At 54.3% G+C, this 21,271-nt stretch overlaps 8 protein-coding genes across 8 annotated transcripts; 2 read left to right on the top strand and 6 right to left on the bottom strand.

Annotated features, from left to right (window-relative positions):
• Positions 1-1,163: 1,163 nt before the first annotated feature.
• Positions 1,164-3,142, bottom strand: IWZ02DRAFT_383545 (ESCRT-I component; the record flags this gene model as incomplete). Its single annotated transcript, XM_066765280.1, has 4 exons — positions 1,164-2,564; positions 2,662-2,900; positions 2,954-3,041; positions 3,089-3,142. The coding sequence occupies 4 exons, from the start codon at positions 3,140-3,142 to the stop codon at positions 1,164-1,166; spliced, it is 1,782 nt and encodes a 593-aa protein (XP_066619489.1).
• A 214-nt stretch (positions 3,143-3,356) lies between these two features.
• IWZ02DRAFT_459696 (pyridoxal phosphate-dependent transferase) lies at positions 3,357-5,530 on the bottom strand. The gene is made up of 2 exons (XM_066768099.1): positions 4,172-5,530; positions 3,357-3,967 (listed from the first exon to the last, which is right to left on the bottom strand). Exons 1-2 carry the CDS (start codon positions 5,267-5,269, stop codon positions 3,545-3,547), a joined length of 1,521 nt encoding a protein of 506 aa, XP_066619488.1. The 5' UTR covers positions 5,270-5,530; the 3' UTR covers positions 3,357-3,544.
• A 431-nt stretch (positions 5,531-5,961) lies between these two features.
• Positions 5,962-7,600, top strand: IWZ02DRAFT_493216 (BAR domain-containing protein; the record flags this gene model as incomplete). The annotated part of the gene is made up of 6 exons (XM_066769912.1): positions 5,962-5,997; positions 6,059-6,091; positions 6,163-6,257; positions 6,305-6,324; positions 6,381-7,514; positions 7,572-7,600. 6 exons carry the CDS (start codon positions 5,962-5,964, stop codon positions 7,598-7,600), a joined length of 1,347 nt encoding a protein of 448 aa, XP_066619487.1.
• Positions 7,601-10,203: 2,603 nt separating this feature from the next.
• IWZ02DRAFT_476903 (uncharacterized protein) lies at positions 10,204-12,635 on the bottom strand (the record flags this gene model as incomplete). The annotated part of the gene is made up of 5 exons (XM_066769034.1): positions 12,262-12,635; positions 11,746-12,095; positions 10,483-11,689; positions 10,378-10,411; positions 10,204-10,316 (listed from the first exon to the last, which is right to left on the bottom strand). Exons 1-5 carry the CDS (start codon positions 12,397-12,399, stop codon positions 10,204-10,206), a joined length of 1,842 nt encoding a protein of 613 aa, XP_066619486.1. The 5' UTR covers positions 12,400-12,635.
• IWZ02DRAFT_459682 (tyrosyl-DNA phosphodiesterase-domain-containing protein) lies at positions 12,636-15,092 on the bottom strand. Its single transcript, XM_066768098.1, has 3 exons — positions 13,898-15,092; positions 13,679-13,848; positions 12,636-13,625 (listed from the first exon to the last, which is right to left on the bottom strand). Exons 1-3 carry the CDS (start codon positions 15,031-15,033, stop codon positions 13,060-13,062), a joined length of 1,872 nt encoding a protein of 623 aa, XP_066619485.1. The 5' UTR covers positions 15,034-15,092; the 3' UTR covers positions 12,636-13,059.
• Positions 15,093-16,380, bottom strand: IWZ02DRAFT_459677 (ubiquitin-related modifier 1). The gene is made up of 3 exons (XM_066768097.1): positions 15,977-16,380; positions 15,761-15,925; positions 15,093-15,709 (listed from the first exon to the last, which is right to left on the bottom strand). The coding sequence occupies exons 1-3, from the start codon at positions 16,021-16,023 to the stop codon at positions 15,592-15,594; spliced, it is 330 nt and encodes a 109-aa protein (XP_066619484.1). The 5' UTR covers positions 16,024-16,380; the 3' UTR covers positions 15,093-15,591.
• IWZ02DRAFT_424909 (elongator protein 2) lies at positions 16,381-19,349 on the top strand. The gene is made up of 3 exons (XM_066765887.1): positions 16,381-16,517; positions 16,739-17,065; positions 17,125-19,349. The coding sequence occupies exons 1-3, from the start codon at positions 16,386-16,388 to the stop codon at positions 19,195-19,197; spliced, it is 2,532 nt and encodes an 843-aa protein (XP_066619483.1). The 5' UTR covers positions 16,381-16,385; the 3' UTR covers positions 19,198-19,349.
• IWZ02DRAFT_459673 (luciferase-like domain-containing protein) lies at positions 19,350-20,742 on the bottom strand. The gene has a single exon (XM_066768096.1). It carries the CDS (start codon positions 20,281-20,283, stop codon positions 19,633-19,635), a length of 651 nt encoding a protein of 216 aa, XP_066619482.1. The 5' UTR covers positions 20,284-20,742; the 3' UTR covers positions 19,350-19,632.
• Between the last annotated feature and the right edge of the window lie 529 nt (positions 20,743-21,271).

Here is a 21,271-nt window from a genome sequence, read left to right as displayed (position 1 = left end):
TGCAACAAGCATATTTCCCTTTTTTTCATCTTTTCCCCGGCATGATGGATGACTTTGGACAGTCAGTTTGTTGGATACCACCACCTGCACCCACTTTTTTCCTCCTTAGCGCCTGGATACAGTAGCCCTCTTGACGAATGGAATGGACGTCGCTTGATTGCGACATTTAGACTTTGGCCTACGTTCGCCTCTTTGCACTGCTCAAATCAGTAATTTTTCCATTCTGACCTTGCTTGTCGGAGCTATGGACCTACGTGTCTCATTAAACAATCGATATGTCGTCCATTCAACGGCGAGTAGGAGGTCAGCTTCTCTCCCAGGACCATATGATACCAGCCAGTCTTCTCAGATTTTCTTCACATAGTCCATCTACCCAGCCAGCACACCCGTGATCATGCTTGATCACGACCTCGAATATGCAGACTAACCGAACACACCCAACACGCCCCCCATGCGCTTGCCCCGTCTCCTCACGCACACGAGTTCCCCCACGGGCGCGCCCACCTATAACATTTGTACTTCCACTTCCCTCTTCCCAGCTCTCAGCAGCAACATCAATAGCAATGGCAAGAAGCGGTGTCAATGTAGACGACACAATCTGGAGCAAGAAGTGTACTGCTGGTGCGCTTGTGTACCTTGGTCCTGACTTCTGAAAGTTTCTGTTGAGGCGAGAAGGCTTTGTTTTGGGGATGATGGTGAGGAGCGGCAGCTAGTGGGGACGGGGAATGGTGATGGGATATGGTGATGAATTGATTTTTTCTGCCATGGTGGTGGAATTTCTGTTTTCTACGCAAATGCAGCTAGGGGAGGCTGGTGCAGGAAATTGGGGCCTGACTGCTCCCAACGCGTAAAATTGTCCATATGTATTAATATTAGGACAGGGGCAAAGTAGAACACTGGTGGCCGTGGTTGTGGAGGAGAGGTGGGGGGAAAAGTAGGAAAAGACAATTGCAGGACCTCCATGTCTGCAAGCCAGTAGCCGATAATGTAGTTGATGAGCTTATGCATGAATATTTCAAGCTCGCCGTGTTTAGCATTGATATCGGAAAGACGCACTTTGCTTTTGCAGTAAGCCATGTTACCTCCCCCTTGTACATGCAGTCGAATTTGTCCCCCCCTCATCCACCGGCTCCTTTGCATTACCAATGCGACGATTTGACGTCCTACCTTGCACCGTAATAAGCAGCCTCGCCCACTACACCAACGCCCATTCCCACGCCTCCGCCTCTTAACGCGCCCTCTCCGCCCTCATCCAGCCCCATACCCCTCGCGATCTTACGGATGACGACCTTTTTCAAAAATGCCTCGCGCGCAATCGCACGCACCTGCTTCGCAAAGACATCGGCGCCAACGCGGCCCTGATCCAGCGCCTTGCCCAACACGTGGACGGCCTCGCCACACGCCCGCTCCTCGGCCACCAGTCGCCACAGTTGGCTGGCCGCCACCGTCGGCGCGACAAGCACCTCGTCGACATCGGGCACCGCGCGCCCGTGCGTGTCGGCGATGACGCGGTCGGCCTCTCGCATGGCGCCGTCCAGCACCGCCGCGTTGGACGTGAGCGTTGCCGAGAGCGAGGCGAGCGCGTTGCGCTCTGATTGCAGCCGCGAGTGCGCAGCGATGAGGGCTGCGTGTTGGGCGCGCAGCGGCGGCAGCACGGAGAGATTGGCGGATACCGTTTCCGAGGTCAGCGTGCGGAGGTGCGAGGATAGCGCGGTGAGAAGCGCATCTTTTTGTGGGTTCGGCGGGATTGGGGGAGCGGGAGGAAGCGCGTTGGATGAGGGATCTTGCGAGGGCAGCGTCACGTCAAGAGGAGACGTCAGGAGGTCGAGAGCAGGCTGTTTGGGCGCAGGAGCGGCGGGAGTGGGAGCTGATGTGACTGAGGGAGGGAAATGAGGTTGTGGAGGTCGCTGGGGAGGCGGCGGTGCGAAGGTTGGCGGTTGGTATTGACATGTCTGAGCAGGCGGCGGCGGAGGTGGAGCGGTGTACGTTGGCGGTGCCGGAGAGGCCCGCGATGCTACATCTTGCCCAGGGAGTGGAGGGGGCCTAGAATATCTGGCTGGAGGGTCTCCGGGTGTGCCGCCTGGACTCATTGGACTGACGGGGCTATCTCTTCCGATTGGAGAAGGACGCGGTGGATAAACATATTGTGGACGCGGCTGTGCAGGTCCCTGCGTCTGGGGAGGATACTGTTGCGGGATGGGTGGTGAGCCATATCCAGAAACTCCATTTTGAGCCGGTATTTGAGGCGGCAAGGGTGGCACTGGGGGTCCAGTTTGCTGTGGCTGACTGTATCCGTTTGAATAGGGCTGGCCGTTCGGGCCGCCCGTGTCCTTGGGTGGTTTTGGTGGCGGGGGAGGGGGATTTGGTTGATGCTGAGGAGCTGGAGAGGGACTTGGTTGAGGTTGCATCTGACGTCTCCACTCTTCGGGCGTGGGGGGAACAGGCGGCGGTTGTTGTTGTTGTTGAGGCTGAGGGGAGCTGTAGCCTTGACTCTTTGCAACCACGGGAGGTTCCTTGGCAAAAACACCGCGAAGCACAGTGAGGAAATCCGCAATGGATGATTTCTGTGACAAGTCAACCCATGATTTCGTGCCCCAGCACACGTCCTTCCAAGTCAAATGTGACATGCGCCATTCGACCTACTCCCGATGTCCAACTTACATCCCAGTGTTGTGACCAGCCGCTCAAATATGGGTGATAGACCCGCCCATCCGAGCTGACGTGCTGTCCCGGGCGCACCAACATGTCCTGGCTCGGCGTCACGTAGACCAACGGTGGCTCTCTTGGATATGCGTGCGGCACCCATAATGCGATCGGGAAGCGGTATACTGCGCCGCGGAATTGCACAGGTATGGTGCCGCTTAGGAGGAGAAGCAGCGCAGGAGAGCCATTTTCGTAGGCTGAGGAGCGTGTCAACGATGCGATTCCGCCAAGCGTGCAGCATTTCACGCACTGTAGACTTCGGTCTTGGGAGACAGAGACGGATACTGCCCAAGAGCTTCGGCGGCGTCGTTGTAGGACCGGTTTACATCTGTATATTCCTAGACAGCCTGTCAGAAGCTTTACACAACATTTTGAGGGGCAGTACATTTGTGAGAACACTATACAACCAATTCAAGACGCGGTCGTTGACTAGGGGCATCGTTGGTGGGGAGTTGAGGTTGGAGAGCAAGACGTCAAGTGCGGGACCCGACATGGATGCCGCTGGCCCGCACTGACGCTGGCCACGAGCCCGACTCGCGAACCACCAAGGTGGACAGCATCGAGTGAATCGTCCGACGACTAGATTCTCGGCTTTCGCAAGCTGACAGATGTTCCCTCTATGCATTTGAGTCAAGTAGCACATCACATTCATATTTTGCTGGCGCTGCGATTGATTCATTCAAGTGTATTTCTGAGGGTATCAACTCCCTCCCAATCACCAGCCTATGATACACATGCCGCTCCGAAATGAGGGTTCCACTGATCCAGTCCCTAAACGCCTAGCTGGAAGAGATACGCTGCACTACCAAATCCTAACAATTGAACACCCAGGGCAACAAAATTAGTGCTGGCTCCACTCGATCGTATTGAGGTCGATTCCTTCCTGGACCAGCTCCCAGAGAGGGCTCAGTTCTCGCAGGAAGTTGACGCGTTCCTTGACCGCTTGGAGTACGTAGTCAATCTCGCTGTCGGTGGTAAAGCGGCCGATGCCGAAGCGAATGCTGCTGTGGGCACTTTCGTCGCTGCTGCCAAGAGCGCGGAGGACGTAGCTGGGTTCAAGAGATGCAGAGGTGCAGGCACTGCCGGACGAGAGGGCGATATCCTTGAGAGCCATAAGGAGAGACTCACCCTCGACGTAGGCAAAAGACACGTTAACACAGCCGGGGTAGTGGCGGGTTGGGTCACCGTTCAGAGTGGTGTGCTCCATGGACAAGAGGCCGTCCTTGAGCCTCTTGGAGAGGGCAGTGATGCGCTTGCCGTCATACTGTTGCGAGTTAGCGCCTGACCGTTATCGGTGATGACTGATTTGAGAACAAAAACATCTCCGATCATAACCCCTGCTATGAAGCAACACAGTTTTCGGGGCACGGTGCAAGCACCGCGGACACCCTCAAAGACTTCAGAAAGCCATGCATGTATAGAGCAAATAATCACACGGAAGGAACAGGAAAAGAGGATCAAAACTTACAGGCATGTCTTCCTTGCAGAGGCGCGCGGCCTCGCCAAAGCCAATGGCGAGAGGGGCAGCAAGGGTGCCGCTCCTCAGACCGCGCTCCTGGCCACCACCGCTGATGATGGGGTCGAGCCTGACCCTGGGCCGTCTGCGCACATAGCAGGCACCGATACCCTTGGGGCCGTACAGCTTGTGGGCAGATATGGACATGAGATCAATGTTCATCTTGTTGACGTCGAGAGGGATCTTGCCCACAGCCTGAGCACCGTCAGTGTGGAAGAAAATCTTGCGCTGGCGGCAGATTCGGCCAATCTCCTCAACGGGCTGGACGACACCAATCTCGTTGTTCACGGTCATGATGCTGACAAGAGCAGTGTCGGGTCTGATGGCCTTTTCCAGGTCCTCGAGGTTGATGAGACCGTTGGGCTGGACGGGGAGATAGGTGACGTCAACACCTTCGTCCTGCAGGTGGCGACAGCTGTCGAGCACACACTTGTGCTCCGTCTGGCACGTAATAACGTGCTTCTTCTTACCCGACCTCTTGAAGAATCGCGCGACTCCCTTGATGCTCATGTTGTTGCTCTCGGTGGCACCGCTGGTAAAGATGATTTCCTTGGGGTCGGCGCCAATGAGCTCGGCAATGTGAGCCCTGGACTGCTCGACGGCCTTTTCCGTCTCCCAACCGTAGGCGTGTGTCCGCGAGTGCGGGTTGCCGTACAGGCCGGTATAGAAGGGGAGCATGGCATCGAGGACGCGCGGGTCCATTGGCGTTGTGGCCTGCATGTCGAGGTAGATGGGACGAGTGCCCTGGTCCATGACCGTGGCCTGCTTGAGGATGCCGGCCTTGGGGCTCATCATCGCGTCGCCGCTCAATCCCGTGGTAGGCATCTTGGCGTCCGAGGGCGCAATGCCCTTTTCGCGCAAGAAGGCCTTTTGGTCGGCCTTGATGGCGGCGTCGACGTTGACGGTGGCATGGTTGGGCTTGGTCTCGGAGACGTAGGAGCGCGCAGGAGTGACAGATCGCAGAGAGGCGGCGGGCAGGGCGTGGGAGGGGAATCGCCTGGAGCCGAGCCTGATGGCCTGTCTCGCAGCTGAGGGAGTAAAGGCCGACATTTTTTCGGGGAGGAAGAGAAGAATTTGAGGATGGCGGGAGGAACGACGGAGGGTGGGAGGCGGCGAAGCGAGGGCGATGTGATCAGATCAGATCAGATCAGATAGGTGACTAAGCGCGGCAGACGGGACGATGGACGGCAGACGACGCAACCGGGAGCCGAGCAACCGAAGCGGAAACGACAAAGCGAGCCAATCAGCGCCAAGCCAAGCCCCGGGCCTCGCTCTCTTGTCTCGTTGTTGACTGCACTTGATGCTGGAAGGCGATCGAAGAGAAAGAGAGTCTCCAACTTCAACTCTCCTTCTCGTCTCTCGCTCGCTCTGCTCAGCCCCAATCCTCCTCAACTCCCAGCTCAGCCTCCTTTTCTTTGGGGCCCAGCACAGCGCCTGTCAGCCTGCTGTCACCCACCCGACGGCGCCGTCGCGTTAAGCTTCTCCGGATTGGCGGGTGCGACATCATCGGCCAGGGCAGGGCACACGTCGCCAAGCCACAACCTACCTAAGAGCCCGCCCACCGGCAGTCGTCATCGTTGACTGACTTCCGTTGCGCCCTCTTCTACCTACATTACTCCCACTCCGAACCCTGCCGCTGCCTGCGACACAAGTCCATTCGCTTCCTCCTCACCACCACCTTCTCTCCCTGCCTCTCTCGCCAACTCTCTTGCTGCTTTCTGTCGCCAGCAACATCCCCCACCATGAGCTGGAAAGGCTTTACCAAGGGCGTCGTGCGCGTAAGGACTCCAGCTGCCGTGTCCGCTCCCCATCCCGGTGCCTAACCTTGTACCTGTCTAGGCTCCCCAAGCCGTCAAGTCAAAGTTCAACCTGGTGAGGCTCGCCAACTTGCTATTACTCCACCCACCTCGCGACAGGGCTGACAAGGGTCGCTGCGCCCGCAGGGAGAAATTTCAAAGGACCCTGTCTACATTGATGCCGAAAGGCGCTTCCAGGAGCTGGAAAAGGAGACCAAGAAGCTCCACGAAGAGTCTCAAAAGTAGGATCCCGAGCCCGCTGCCACCCGGACTTTGCTGATTTGCCCAGGTACTTTGAGTCCATCAATGGTATAGCCCTCCGCCGCCACGCCTCCACGACACCGCTACTGACCCGCTCGTCGCAGGCATGCTGAACCACCAAATCGAGTTTTCTAAAGCCATTGCCGAAATCTACAAGCCCATATCAGGCCGTGTGTCGGATCCAGACTCTTTCTTGGACGAGGGGAACGAGGCGGGCATTCGCGCTGCCGAAGAATATCAGGAGATTGTGCGGGAGCTTCAATCGACCCTGGCCCCCGAGCTGGAAATGATTGAAGCACGCGTGATTAAGCCGGCGGACGAGCTGCTGGAGATTATCAAGATGATCCGAAAAGTCGCAGTCAAGCGGGACCACAAGCAGCTCGACTACGACCGTCACCGCGCAACCCTCAAAAAGCTCCAGGACAAGAAGGACAGGTCGCTCAAGGACGAAAAGGCTCTCTACAAGGCAGAGAACGATGTCGAAATGGCCACTCAGGAGTACAATTATTTCAATGACCTCATGAAGGCCGAGTTGCCCAAGCTCTTTGAGCTCGAGCGCGAGTTCATTAAGCCGCTCTTCCAGTCCTTTTACTACATGCAGCTCAACGTCTTTTACACCCTCCACGAGCGCATGCAAAACATCGACATTGGATACTTCAACCTGACGCTAGAAATTGAGGCTGCCTATGAGGAGAAGCGTGGCGACATCAAGGAGCGCGCAGAAGCCCTCGCCATCACCAAGTTCAAGACTACAGGCGGTGTAAGACGGCCTCCTGCCCTCAAGTATGGAAACAAACCGCAGCTGGCAATCGAGGGGAGCAAGCCCCAGCTCGCCATTGAGTCGGGCCGTAGCACTTCCGATTCGCAACGCCGTCTTACCATGGACTCTTCGGACGCGCTGCCCCCGCCATCGTACCAGAGCGCCCTGGCCTCACCGACCATTGCCGGCTCCCTCGCTGCCGGTGGTACCGATATCAAGCGCAGCGCTAGCACGGGCAGCAACTGGGGCGCAATAGCAAAGTCCAAGGGAGCAGCACCGCCACCACCAAAGCCCAAGCCTGCCCGGTTAGCGGGGTCACCAGCAGTAGAAAAGTGTACCGCGCTTTATGACTACGAGGCCCAAGCCGAAGGCGACCTGAGCTTCTCGGCTGGCGAGGTTATTGAGATTGTGAACCGGACGCAGAACGAGAATGAGTGGTGGACAGGCAAGATAAGAGGAAAGACGGGGCAATTTCCTGGTAAGCTGATTTCCTTGTCGAAAACTCAACAGCGCCACGGACTTACACTCTCTCCAGGAAACTATGTTCGCTTGAACCCGCAATGATAGACTCTTTTCACTGGATGTCGACTCTTCCTGGCCAGTGTCTCCGTGGATAGACGGCGTTGCGTAATGCTGAATGGAAACCCACCAATTTCCACATTTTCCATCGGGCGTAATTTCTCATCTTTGTCCTGGCCTCTTCGTTCGCCGAACCAAAGGATATCACTTTTTGGAATTGCTCGCGCCATCCTCAGCGCCAATGTGCTTGCGTGGATTTTTACGCAGGCTTTTGCCACAACCATTGATCCCGGTTTCTACTCATCTTTCTGGCGATGGAGTTGGGCTGGGATGGGGCTGTTGGGTAGAGACGAGGATATATTCGGAACGAGATGATCATGTGGTGATAGGACGGACAAGACATCCTGCGTGTGCAGGATGCAGCACTACTGAAAGCAAGCAAAGACTCTGGGAAATCGGCGAGACGTGGCCGTGTGCACAATCGGCATGATTCGAGGGGCACTCCGAGGGACAAGACGACTCGCCCCCCCGCAACAATGGAGGCAAGAAGATGTGGGTGGCAGAAGAATCCGAGCCCGTCTTCACTAGTAGTAGAGGCGCAGTATGTTTGCCTGTTGATCTGTCCGTCTTTCCATTCGTCGTTGTACAATATATATATCTTCATTTTCCCCTTTCCATTTCACTTCTTGCTCGGCTTTCCTGATTACTATCCGGTATCATCATCGCCAACAGAATCACTACCAATTCTGTCCGTATTGAATCATCAACGCCAAATGAATGACTTGGAGACTTTTGCTGCTACTGCCTTGCCGACATTTCCCTTCTGCCGTTGGTGGTGCTGGATATTATTCAGCCATCATGCTCCACACCTCTGACGACATGGTGATGATGGCATAGATCACGTCACTTCTCAGTTGGCCAAGCAGACGACGAGTAATGTAGAAACAAAACAAAGCGCCACACAGTGACCCATTTTAATTTGATTTGTTCCACGCACTGCGCACTGAGGTTGTCAATGGAAGAACGTTCTATGGAAGGGGGGGCGGGGGGGGGAGGACGCTTTATGCAGAGGTCGACTGCTCACTATGCGCGCCCATGCGCCACGCATAAGGAACACGCGCATGGATCATCCACATGTGTTGACGCCAGCAACATGTGGAGCATTCGAACACGTAGTAGAAGTGTGTGGTGAAGGGTGCGTGGTGGGAGGATTCACGTGGTATGAGAGCTCTAAAGGGCAGCAAATCATGGGCATGAAGCGCGTGAGAGGCTCTGACTGACCAGAAACCACGCCAAATCGGAGCTCTTTCTAGCTTCTGATTCGCACTATCCTTCTGCGGGCGAAGTACTTCAGCAGCCTTCAAATGCTATCATGTCTTTTCCAATCTACACCTACTTTGAGTTTCACGACACATGTTGGAACAGTTCTCTTGAGGAACACTCTTCTGAGCAAATTCTACTGAGGCTGGTTGCTTTTTCTGTTCTTCAACTTCAAAAGGATGGGGGAGCGCGGAAGTCAGAACAAGATGATCAATGCATGTATTCTTTGCTATTAATCAATGCTTCTCGTCACAGTTTGATTGTCGTGGTTTTCTTCAACTAGTGATGCTGAAGGGACAAACATCAGCAAGTTCACCCCTGAATCTGAGCAACGCCAAAGAAAAAGAGCGAGACAAAAGCACGCAACGCGTCGAACACCCAGAAATTGTTCGATGTCTGTGCAGCAGTCAAGTGTACCACAACGACGCCGAAACCGCATGTTTGGTTACCCCCAACAACTGAATCAATCTGTCTGGCAACGTCTTGCGTGACTGTGACTGGCAGGCGGGCAGAACTACCCGTGATCGCTTGCAAGAAGTTCAGCTGTACTGAGCACCTGATGCCCGTAAGCGATTTCGGTGCTTCTCGCGCGCCTCAACATGAAAAGCCAACTCCCATCGCAGCGGTCGAAGGAAGAAATGAGACTTCTTGGTTCTATCCGCAGCTGTGCGCAACAGCCCTCCAAATGTAGTTGTGGTAGCAGACGACTGCTCCCTAGAGGATGTCTCATTTTTTTCTACACCCACTGTGCTATGCATGGCTGCGAGCGTACAAAGATGAAGAGTGTAGATATGTGCTATGTTCGCGTTCTAACTTGCCTTTAAATACTGCGTTGTAGCAGGAAATGAACAGGACCGCTTCCTCTGGACAGACTAGCGAAAACGACGCTGGACAGTGTTCCACCCACAACCAACTCATCCAAGCAGAGTAGCAGACCAGTTCGCCAGTCATTCGTCCTCCAATTAAGAAATGAACCGAATCCACTGCGATCATTCCGTCTTTTTTCGCGTTGCGCGTGCACATCCCACCAAAAAGACAAGCAAGTCATGCGTAGGTACTCAACGAACCAAAGAAGCCAGCGAGCGCATGGCCTCCGGTGTGGTAACAGCCCAAAACTCCAACACGCCTTCTATGCTCCGAAACAGATGGGGATAGGACACTTAGCACGAAAGAGGTAGTGGACAAAGAAGGAAAAATCTTGAGACGCCGCTTTTCCCAAATCATTCGCGCATCCATCCATCAAGAATTGAAAACAAACGCACTTCCTCATCCTCATGTCTCTCATCGGCTACCACAATGTAGGCAGACAGGCAGACAGGCAAATCCGCTCACACGTCCGAGCTGTCCATGGCCCAAATCTCAATGTCTTTAACAGCGCTGGGGTCCACGCGCTTGACGACGCGTCGCACGTCCTTGTCGCGCTCTTCATCCGCGTGACGCCCTCCATTCCGCAGATTGCCGCGGCCCTGGCGTCCGGGTCTGCCAGTACTGCCCTTGCCCACGCCATTGGCGCCCTGGGTCCCTCGCATACCGGGGCTGTTTTCGGGACTACTCGACGCTCCGCTGCCGCCGTTCAGCGCAAAGGGGCTGGCATTTGCATTCTGTACGGTGGTCAACCCGCCGCATTCAAAAACCGTGTCCGCGATGCCGAGCCACCGCACGCCGTCCCACTCTTTTCTTCGCAATTCGAGCGAGAGGATACGCTCGCCCAGCACGCCGGCCGCCGCGTCGAGTGCGTCCATACCCGGCACGTTGCTCGGGCCCTGCATCAGTAGCCGCAGCGCAAACAGCTTGGGTACGTGGTGCAGTGAGCCGCGCACCGCGCCCGGATTCTTGTCTTCCATTGCGACGCCGAGTTGTTCGAGATTTGGACACGCGCGGAGCAGCGAGGCTAGCGACGAGGTGGTCAGGAGCCATTGGTCGGAGAGCAGGAGATGCCGCAGGGTTCCGCCAACGTCACGCGTTATGGAAGCAAGGTAGTCGGCAGCCAGAGCAGCGTTTTCACGACCAACCCGTGGTGAAGGGGCGGTAGTCGAGCCGGTTGGAGGATTGATCTCGGGTGTGCGGGGTGAGGCGGTCGGATTGCTGATCTTGAATTCGTGGGGCCCATTGGAGGTGTAGACATGGGATTGGTTGCCGATGCCGTTAGCCGGACTGAAGGCGGCGCTGTTGCTGGTGGTGCTGGGGGAGCGCTGCAACTGCTGTCTCCGACGCGTGCTGACGGTGATGAGCGTTTCGATTTTTTTCATTCGTCCCAGCATCGACAGCGAAGTCCTGTCGATTGAGTCGCCGCGCATTGATTTGAGGTTCTTGGGAACATGCTTTGGAGTAAAGAGTCGCCAGGTGTCGTCCACAAACACTGTCATGGCTTCGTCGGTTTGGCAGTTGATAAAGACCATGTGCTCCAGCGTTTCGACGGATATAATTGACTCCAGGTCTAAGCTGTCTGCTCTCGTGTAGAGGTTGACCAAAGCAAACTTCTTCAGGTGTAGGATAGCTTTTGCGGCTACACAGCGGCCAAAGTAGGTATTTAGATTCGTGCTTTCCTCGCCTTCGTCTCGCATTCGCGGGCTAAAATGCATCGTCAGGGCCTCGAGGCCTTTTGCATGCATGAGCATGAGTGAGATATCGTCCGGGTAGCAGAGAGGATCTATGTCCAAGGCTTTGAACTCGCGCAAGTTTGGAAGAGGGGGTATCACAACGGTGGGTCGGGGTATTCGCGTATTTGGGAATTTGAGAGTGAGCGAGGTGAGCGTGGGGCAGGCCATTACGCCTTGGTAGACCGTAGAGAGCGGTTTGGTGTTGAGTTCCCAGCTGCGCGCACATCAGCCAAAGCCCGTAATTCCGCATTGCTTGCGATGCTGCCATACCCAAAATGCTCCATCTTGTCCATTCGATCCATTGCCGCTCTCACGGCTATATTCAACATCATGGAATTGTCGGGAACGCGGCCTTTGGCAAAGTCCTCGATATCGCTTTCGCGCCACTCTCCGACCAACCGGAAGCTGCGCACGTAGCGCGCTGTGTTCTTGGTAACGAGCCCATTCAAGCCCATTGTGAATGGGCTGCCGCTGCCGAAGCCCTCCGGCCGTCCATTTTCCTTGTAGCGCAGTTCGTTGTACGATCGCAGTGTCACCTTTTCGTAGAGGCGGGGCAGGGCCATGTAGTACAGGAGCCGCGAGGTCCGTGTGATACGTGCGAGGTCATCGATTTCGTCGACCTGGAGCGCGTTGGCGGTCAGCTCGTCAGATCAAATGGAGCATTCGCAAAGACGTGTTCAGCGCGCGGCGCAAACCCTCTGGCAAAATGGGCACAAGGAGCTTGGGCTTGAGGAGTGGTGCGTCGCGCTGGAGGGTTCGGAACAGGCAGAAGCGGTCAACACACACATGGGAGAGGATCAGAGCCAACAAGTTCAGCGGCAGGTTGCGATGGTGATAGGCAGGGACAGGACTGGTATAGGCAATGGGCATCTGAGGCGCATGGAGCGCGTCGAGGTTGATCTTTTGCTGCTTGGACGTTGACATGGCGGCTGGGGTGCTCAGGTTGCGGGCGCCAGCGCCAGGGTCGGCGGGGTCTTGTCGAAGTTCGTCCCGGGACGAGCGAGACTTTTGGGCGAGGTGCGAATCTGATATCGGCAAGACTGCATTGGCTCTTTGACTGTGGTGCTTGCTGTGGCTTGTCGGGTCCCGGTGGCAGGGACCAGAAGAAAAGGCCGGATGGTCGTGGAGCCGGCGAACGACGACTTCTTGGGTTGGCACGAGCTGCTAACTAACTTAGCTGTGTGAGAGGCGCGCGGGAGCGTCCAGTGCCCGCGTAACTAAACCCCTGCCTGCCCCCAGTCAAGGAATGTGAATCCGAGCGAGATCAAAGCCTACGTCACTGTGCTTTTTGCCATGATTCTCCAAGGCTTCATTACTGTTGCTCATCATGACCAGCTACCTGCTCCAGAACCACGCCCGCCGTGGCGCCACTCAATTCCACTTGGTCCGTCCCCTCCCGCTGCATGCATTGATGTATTCAAAACCGCCGCTCGCTCCAATGATCTGTCGTGTGTCGTCAGCCGGAAGCATTTCGTCGGGAAAATCAAAACTCGTCCCACCACCATGTCCCTGAATCACCACGTGCTTTTGGTCTTCTTTCTTCAGCCACTGCCTGGAGCTCCATCGTCGACTCGTCCGTCATCATCATCCACTCAAAGAACCCGTGTACATCCAGGGCATCTTGCCTTCGTAGCGAGCTCCGGGCGTTGCGAACGGGATCGTCAGAGTCCCGTCAAACACCCCAAGACCCGGCACCTGGCCCGCTTCGCTCTCCCTACCCGCCTGCTCCTCCGGTACCGGGATCAGCACGCCACACTCGTAGTTGCGAACCGTCAACTTCGGCGTTTTGGTTGTCCGATCTGTCGTCATGCTGCCCCAGGCGCTCTCCGTCAGGTTGGCGCTGCCGACGTACACCCATGCAAATTGCACTTCATTCTCGTCCTTCTCCTCGCGGCGTCCCCGAGCCAAGATCATCTTGTTGTGGCTCAAGACGCCCTCCCTCGTCGACTTATGATCATGCATCACCTCTTTGGGAAAGGTAGGAGCATCGTAGAACTTCTTGGCCAGAGTGATGGTTCCGGCTGCGTTGGGGCCCCCTCTGCTGGATTCGATGCTGTCCTGAGTTGGGAAGTACACCCTGAACTTTGATGATAATTCAGCCTCGGAGATGTCAGCCGCATTCTTTTGACTGAGTGGTTTGACTTCTTGGCCTGTCTCTCGTCAGCAACAAACTAAACCCCCCCGCTTCAACGACAAAACTGACCGCGTGCAGCTGCAAGCATCTGAGCGAGAAAGGTTTTCTTGAGAGCGCCGAGCGATGAGGTCGCATAGTCGATTTTGAGCAGATCGGTCTGCAACTTGAGCTCCTTCACAGCGTGGGAAAGACCAGCGATGCCAGTCCGCTGCGCGTCATCCCCGCCATGAGTGCCGGCCCTATCAGAATCAGCATTGGCAGATCGCCGTCCGTTCATTCAGAACTCACATTGAGTGGACGAACGCAATGTTCTTGGTACGCGAGAAGTCGAATTTGTAGAGGCTCTGGATGATGTTGTGGCGCATGCCGAGGCTGCGCAAATAGCGCACCAATTCTTTGCCAAACAACGTCATGTCATCTTCGCTCGTCCTGTGGCCGTCCGGGAGACGTGGGAGGTCGACAAGGAAGACGCTGTTCTCCATGTTGCCCCTCTCGCCCCAGTCGTAGTCTGTCAAGTTGGCCGAAGTAACGACAACTCGGAGATGAGTTGGGAAGGACAGGATGAGGAATTTGCCGTGGTTGATAGTCTTGATGCCGCTCATGTCGACAAAGCAAATGACCAAGTTGGGAATCATGGTCGGGCCTTCAGCGAAGGAGTCCTTCATTGCCTCGCTCGTGGCGCCTATGGCCCAGACCTGTTTGGTCTTGAACACGTTAATCTTGTTCATCCACCAAGCCGTATCGAACTGGAAAGTGCTAAGAGCCACTAATTGCAGCTTGTCCTTTTGCAGAACCTCTTCAATCTTGACATCGTTTCCACGCGGCTGTCCAAAGCACCACGTCTTTTTGATTGTCGGCTTCAAGTACGGCAGGTCGGGAGTGTTTGCAACATTGTAGCCGGTCGACATGTGAAGTTGGCGTTGCGCGTAGGAGCCGAAGGTTGGAGTCGAGTCAGCCGTGGGTGTCAAGTTGGCGAGTGCGAGGTTGCGACCGATCCCAGTGGGTGGCTCACGCAGGACACGGTGAAAGTTGTGGGGTAGCCGAAGGCCGACGCCGGATTCCTGACCTGCGAGATCACCTTTCTCACGGGCTCTCTTCGAATCGGGGGCTTTGTCGTCGTCGGAATGGGGGTCAACCTGCTTGAGCGCACGCTTCCGCGCCTGTTGGCGTGCGAGACGTTCCATCTCCATTTTCTTGCGATCGATTGTGGTGAGCGAAGGATCAGAGTCTGACGCAGAGTTTGGCTGTCTGCTGTTGGTACTTGACTGAAATGGAGATGGTCCTAGGGCGTCACCAGTCTGTTTGGTTGTTGATGGTTGAGACGACGCAGGTGGATGGGAGGAGTTCTGAGTCGTTGGGACGGCGGGCTCTTGCCCAAGAGACATCGCGATAGCAAGCTGGAGCTCTTCGTCGTCACTTGACATGGTCGTCGACAAATTTGTTGCGATGGGAAGAGCATGGTGGTGGAGGAAAATGATGGTGTCGTTGCTGCGGCGATCGCGTCGCAACGCGACGAGCGACACGCACTATCACGTGCTGGTGCCAATGCTCTTTACCACATTGGGAAAGAGTCCGAGGTTGCGTCATTTGATGCATGCCTCCGCTGATTTCCGTCCATTTCCGGTTCCGCCCTTTTTCGTCCTGCAGCCTGTCGACTGCAGCTTTCCACTACTGTGATAGGTATCTGGTGCGCACATACGCGTCTTTCATCTACGTGGCCTCAGGGACTGAACTGCAGCCTCGACCGTTGCAAATCAGTCAGCTGTTCGTCTGACTCTATTTTCATAATCTACACGGATGAAGCAGCTTCCGACTTCCCCTAGACTGCTTTTTCGCCTAGGGCAATACGGAAAAGGCTGATTTTACGAGACGCAGGCAAAAAGCGGTGTCTATAGCACTCCTCGGAAAACGCACCTGCAGTGTACATGTCGTCGAATCTGATTGTCTCATTATCTTCCAGAGCGTGGGATGCCAGCATTGGATTAGCCTCCGTGTAGAGTAGACACAAACAACACCGTGTCGCCCTTTTGAAGCTCGTACTGGTCCTCTCCTTCCAGTTCCCAGTCGGCCTCATTGATCAAGACGAGGATACCAGGTCGTCTGCCAAAGAAATGAGCCAAAAAATGACGATGGCGTGAGTTCACAACTTACACAGTATCGTCAAGCACGAACAGGTCTTTGCGATGGTCCTTCATCGTATTCTTGCACAGGTATCGCACGAGGAATGCAACGTTGGTGGGGTTTCCGTCCTCATCTTTGGCCGGGAGAGCTATGTCATGCTTGCGCTGGTTCGAAAACAGCATCTCAAGCCCTCCTCTGGTCCTCATTAGCACGAAAGCTTGGCAAAGGAAGTTATAAAGGACTCACGTGAATTCCACCGTTATTGGCACCGCATTCTCGCTGGTTGTTGCCATGTTCTTGCTCCGAAGTAGTTGCCGCCAAGGTTAGGTGCTGGCGTGGAACTAGCGGTGGCGATTTCGAGTTTCGACCAGAAGGTTGTCTCGGAGATTTACGTGGGATGTTATGTCCTTCTCGTTGATTTGGCTGCTTCGGAGTTCTGGGTGGCTGGTGTTGTTTGGTAGATGGGCATCGCCGCGGTCGTCCCTACCGCGGCGGCAAAATTACGCGAGGGAGCTAGCGCCAAAATTTCCTGGTGTTGAAGAGTGCCAGACCATCGACAACACCGCGCACTTGCCTGACGCTCTCGCCCGCTTGAAAATCCAGTAAAAAGCTCAAGCAGAGAGATCAGGGCTCAGTCACAATCTGCGCCTCGGACATGGTCAAAACAACGGCAAACTTCATCGCAGCGGGCGGCAACCGAAACCCAGCCGCCGCAGACTGGGACCCGCATGGCTCAGGCCTGCTTGCTTACGGCGCAGGAAACAACCTTGCCCTCTGGAATCCTCTGGTGAGTCTTACCAAAAGTTTCTCGAGAGTGTGTCATCTCTTCATCCGATTTCTGATTCAGCTCTGCCTTTCCAATGCGTAATGCAAACCATCCAATCATTCATTTTGGATTGTCATCATAATCAAATTCCTGGACAAGCGATTTTTCGCCATCGTCATATCTCTATGAAGCGCCTCTGATGTCAATAATCTTCATATTCCCTCAAGTCTAACACGAAGAAGGGCGCACATTGCCGCGGTTGCACCGCGCTCCTCTCTGGTCACACCAAAACCATCAACGTCGTCAAATTCTTCCGCGGGTCAAAAGATCAGAGGACTATTCTGCTCACCGGAGGTGCCGATAGCAGCATCAGAATATGGGCCAGCAAAGCTTCGCCAGCCACCGGATTCCAGCAAAAGGACGTATCGGCAGCGCATTCGGCATCAATCAACTGCATAGCGACCCTGCCAGATTCCGATATCTTCATCTCTGGAGCCGCAGATGCCACGATCAAGGTCTGGAAGCTTTCTATCGATGCAGATGAATCGATCCAGACAACTATTCTCCAGGTACGTCACTTGACTCATGCCCTCGATTCAGCTGAGGCCAAGAAGTGAACCTTTTCCAGACCATCGACCTTAGCAAGAACCCCAAAACTGCGTATTTCCCTCTTTCAGTCTCTCTTGCTCGCCTGTCTCCTTCAACGTTAGTCTTTGCCTCTGCTGGTACCAAAAACTTCATTCAAGTCTTTGCTCAAGACAGCAATGGTAATTTTACGGATGCTGCCACGCTGAAAGGCCACGAGGACTGGATAAGATCGCTCAACTTCACACATGAAAGTCCTTCGGAGACATCAGATTTGCTGCTTGCATCGGCCAGTCAGGACAAATTCATCCGTCTCTGGCGGTTTCGCGCTGGAGAAACGCTGCCGGAAGTCAGCCGCGCAGCCGACAATCCTGCGCTGGGAGCGTTGGGGAAGAGTTTGCACAACAAAGCCCACCATCTGGATGATGCTGATGGAGCTCCTTACACCCTCACCTTTGAGGCCCTTCTGGTAGGCCACGAAGACTGGATTTACTCGGCCCAATGGAGACACTCGCAAGCTTCGACGTCCAATGATGGAACACCCGAACACATTCTACAGCTTCTTACCGCATCTGCGGATAATTCACTCGCCATCTGGTCACCAGACCCGCTTTCAGGTATTTGGGTGAGCACGGCGCGGCTGGGTGAAATTTCTGCAACAAAGGGTGCAACAACAGCCACGGGATCGACCGGCGGCTTCTGGATTGGATTATGGTCTCCCGACGGCAAGTCTGTGACATCTCTTGGGCGGACTGGATCGTGGCGTCTTTGGAGTTACCACGTGGAAGAAGACAGGTGGACGACTCGGGTCGCCATCTCGGGTCACGTCCGCGCAGTCAAAAACCTCTCCTGGAGCCCTGACGGATCATATCTGCTTTCCACATCATCAGATCAGACCACGAGACAGTGGGCACAATGGAAGCGAAACGAGGGCCAGCCCATGACATCTTACCACGAGTTCTCACGGCCCCAAATCCATGGCTACGACCTGAATTGCCTTGCGACACTTTCACCACTCCAATTCGTCTCAGGAGCTGATGAGAAGCTCCTCCGTGTGTTTGACCAACCTGCCTCAGTTGCCGAACTTCTCGAAAATCTCTGCGGCATCACTCCCCAGAGTGAGAAAACAGCACTTCCAGATGCTGCCAATATTCCTGTGCTTGGACTCAGCAACAAGGCTATCGATGCTACGGCAGGAGATCCCGGAGCTACAAATGGGGAGACAGAAGCTGCCGAAGAACCGGCTGAGAAGTCTACCAACGCCTTTTATCTTACCCATCCTCCGCTCGAGGAACATCTGAGTCGACATTTGCTCTGGCCCGAACACGAGAAGCTCTACGGGCACGGCTATGAGATCAATTGCATTGCTGCAACACACGATGGGGCTCTGGTTGCCACGACTTGCCGCGCCACATCCGTCGACCACGCAGCAATCCGCCTCTACGAAACTGCTACTTGGCGGCAGGTGGCGCTGAAGGAGTTGAGCAAAACGACGAGCGAGCCGACCATGAAGCTACACTCCCTGACGGTCACAGGCCTTGCGTTCTCGCCAGGCGACAGCAGGTATCTTGTCAGTGTCGGCCGCGACCGCGTGTTTGGTCTGTGGGAGAGAGATGAGGACAAGTCCAAAGGGTACAAGCTCTTGCTATCGCAAGACAAGGCTCATTCGCGCATGCTTTTGGGCGTTTCTTGGGCGCCGCTGGTGAAGGGCAACAAGGTCTTTGCTACTGCAGGACGTGATTCAAAGATCAGGCTCTGGAGGCTCGCGGACATTGACAGAAAGACCACAACATCAAATATTGCGATGCTACCGGCTGCAGCCCCCGTCACCGCCCTCTCATTCTGCCCTGTGGTCTGTGGCCCAGAAAAGCAAGTCTTGTTAGCCTATGGCACAGAGAAGGGCGGTATCAGCCTGGTTATGTTGAAATTGGAGGAGCTGTCGAAGGGAGAAGTTGATGTTGGGTCGCTAACGACCGAAAGCCTGGCGGAAGCTCTGTTTCCAAGCGATGCGGTCACTTCGCTGGCTTGGAGGCCGAATGGCAGGGATGATGGGAAGTTGGAACTGGCAGTGAGCAGCGACGACGGAAGCGTGAGGATTTTCGGAGTAAGCTTCTAGCTTTTCCTGTGGAGGCGAACCACATGTGAAAGGCAAGTCCAAGTCAACCATTCAAGGAGAGCAGATCGTGGTCGAGGGCATTCCCTTGTATTTACAGCAGACAGAAGCAAAATAGCCGTTTCAATCGAGCAGCCGCAACGGATCCTACGACAACCTGAAGCTGACCTTGAACTGATCTGAGTTGCAGCAACATGTCAGTCTTGGAGACCAAGTTGACCGCTGTACGAACTTATTCTCGCAATCCTCACAAATGACACCACCGAGGGTGTCGGAAATAACTCCTGGTAGTACGACCGCGTCTAGGGTGCATTCTTCTGCCAATACAACACGTTTGTGGTCTGGGAACTGTCATCGCTACCAAATTTGTACCAAAGGAGCATTCGTCACTGCTCTACTCACCGCAGCACCCTCGCCGTCGAAACCTCCTCAAGCCTGTCAGTGCCACTTGAACGCTGAACCTGGGTGATCTTCTCGCAATCTCGGCCCCTTCCCATCGGCGAGGTAATTCTCCCTTGTCGTTGTAGCCGGATAGTCCTCCCAGAATACGCCTCGCTTTCGCAGCTGGGTCCAGAGCCACTTGATGAGATCTTCAAAGTCACCTGGATTGATGGCGTACGGGATGTTGAAGCCGTCAATACCGGCCTCGTCCACCCAATTCTGCATAATGTTCGCCACAGTTTGCGGCGACCCGATCGCTTTTGGATGCGGACCACCGAGCGCCAGCTCTGTTGCGACACGCTTCTTTGTCCACTTGACCCCGTCGCTTCCGGGGACAGCTGCACTCCAGGAACTGACAACAGATTGAATCGCCGGTGGTCCTGTGAAGTGAAAGTCCTCATCGTCCGAGAAGGTGCCAAAATCGGTGCCTGTCCAACCTGCAGCCAGTGCCAACGAGCCCTCAAGATCAGCGTACGACAGGTACTCTTCGTACTTGGCCCGCGCTTTTTCGTCCGTCTCGTCGACAATGACCAGCATCCCGACAATGAGCTTGAGGGTTTGTGGGTCGCGACCATGCTCCAGTGCACGTGCTCGAATGTCTTCGGTCGACTTGCGCACGATATGCGGCTCCATGCCGGCGATGAACATGCACTCTGCGTGCTTACTTGCCAAAGCTTTTCCCGCTGGGCTTGTTCCTGCTTGGAAAATCAATGGCGAACGTTGGATCAAAGGTTTGTTGGTAAAAGGGCCTGCGACTTTGAAATACTTTCCTTCATGGTTGATACGACGCACTCGGCCCGGGTCCGCGAAAATCCCCTTGTTTGCGTCTTTAACCACCGCGTCGTCTTTCCAGGAACTCTTCCAGAGCTTGAAAACCACCTCGAGGTACTCTTCGGCAATCGCGTAGCGCTCGTCATGCGGAATCTGGGTGTCGAGATTGAGGTTTCGCGCGGCACTTTCAAGATAGCTGGTGACATTGTTCCACGCAATCCGGCCTTTTATTAAGTGGTTAAGGGTCGAGTATTTTCGCGCTAATAGGAACGGTGGCTCATATGTTATCGACGCAGAATTACGGATAAGTAGGTACGTCCGTATACGTAATTAGTCATGTAATAAGGGGAAGATATTATCTTATTCTCTATAACTATCTACTTATATAACTACTTTATATAACTAGAATTAGGTAATTATAAACGTATCTTATTAGTTCTCTACTAATATTACTACTACTATACCTTAGGAGATATTAAAGATATTATATTAAGTATATATAGTAGAGTTATCTTAGTATAATTTACCCTTCTAGAATAGAACGATTCTAAAGCCTAAGAGATATAAGAATACTATAAAATAAAGTTATAGTCTAGCTAAACTAGGAAACGCCTTATTAATACTAAAGGAGGATCCCCTAGGCTCCTTAATTATCTCTTATAAGATCTATAAAGCTAACCTTACCTATACCCTTATCCTCTTATTTAATACCCTTAAAGTAGCTAACTACTACCTAGTATCTAGTCTAGATATAGGGCTAATAGATAAGAATATAGCTTATATAGGCTCCCTTAAGAAGAAGTATCTTATTATTAGGATTTAAGAGATTACTATAGTTAATCTTACCTAGATAGTTATTATAGTA

This window comes from Phyllosticta citriasiana (assembly GCF_038021145.1).
Source record: "Phyllosticta citriasiana strain CBS 120426 chromosome Unknown IWZ02scaffold_13, whole genome shotgun sequence".
NCBI classification, from domain to species: domain Eukaryota; kingdom Fungi; phylum Ascomycota; class Dothideomycetes; order Botryosphaeriales; family Phyllostictaceae; genus Phyllosticta; species Phyllosticta citriasiana.
The sequence above is the reverse complement of the archived record's forward strand: the minus strand, read 5'-3'. Positions and strand labels throughout refer to the sequence as shown.

Excerpts from the sequence above, each read along its gene's own strand:
- IWZ02DRAFT_459677 (XM_066768097.1), bottom strand. The coding sequence starts at position 16,023 with ATGGCAACAACCAGCGAGAATGCGGTGCCAATAACGGTGGAATTCAC. Across the intron at positions 15,926-15,976 it reads CCAATAACGGTGGAATTCAC|AGGAGGGCTTGAGATGCTGT; the intron begins GTGAGTCCTTTA and ends AATGAGGACCAG. Across the intron at positions 15,710-15,760 it reads TTCGTGCTTGACGATACTGT|ACGACCTGGTATCCTCGTCT; the intron begins GTAAGTTGTGAA and ends TTTCTTTGGCAG.
- IWZ02DRAFT_459682 (XM_066768098.1), bottom strand. The coding sequence starts at position 15,033 with ATGTCAAGTGACGACGAAGAGCTCCAGCTTGCTATCGCGATGTCTCTT. Across the intron at positions 13,849-13,897 it reads ATTGCGTTCGTCCACTCAAT|GGCCGGCACTCATGGCGGGG; the intron begins GTGAGTTCTGAA and ends TGATTCTGATAG. Across the intron at positions 13,626-13,678 it reads GATGCTTGCAGCTGCACGCG|GCCAAGAAGTCAAACCACTC; the intron begins GTCAGTTTTGTC and ends GACGAGAGACAG.
- IWZ02DRAFT_459673 (XM_066768096.1), bottom strand. The coding sequence starts at position 20,283 with ATGTTCATCGCCGGCATGGAGCCGCATATCGTGCGCAAGTCGACCGAA.
- IWZ02DRAFT_459696 (XM_066768099.1), bottom strand. The coding sequence starts at position 5,269 with ATGTCGGCCTTTACTCCCTCAGCTGCGAGACAGGCCATCAGGCTCGGC. Across the intron at positions 3,968-4,171 it reads TCTGCAAGGAAGACATGCCT|TATGACGGCAAGCGCATCAC; the intron begins GTAAGTTTTGAT and ends AACTCGCAACAG.
- IWZ02DRAFT_424909 (XM_066765887.1), top strand. The coding sequence starts at position 16,386 with ATGGTCAAAACAACGGCAAACTTCATCGCAGCGGGCGGCAACCGAAAC. Across the intron at positions 16,518-16,738 it reads TTGCCCTCTGGAATCCTCTG|GGCGCACATTGCCGCGGTTG; the intron begins GTGAGTCTTACC and ends AACACGAAGAAG. Across the intron at positions 17,066-17,124 it reads TCCAGACAACTATTCTCCAG|ACCATCGACCTTAGCAAGAA; the intron begins GTACGTCACTTG and ends AACCTTTTCCAG.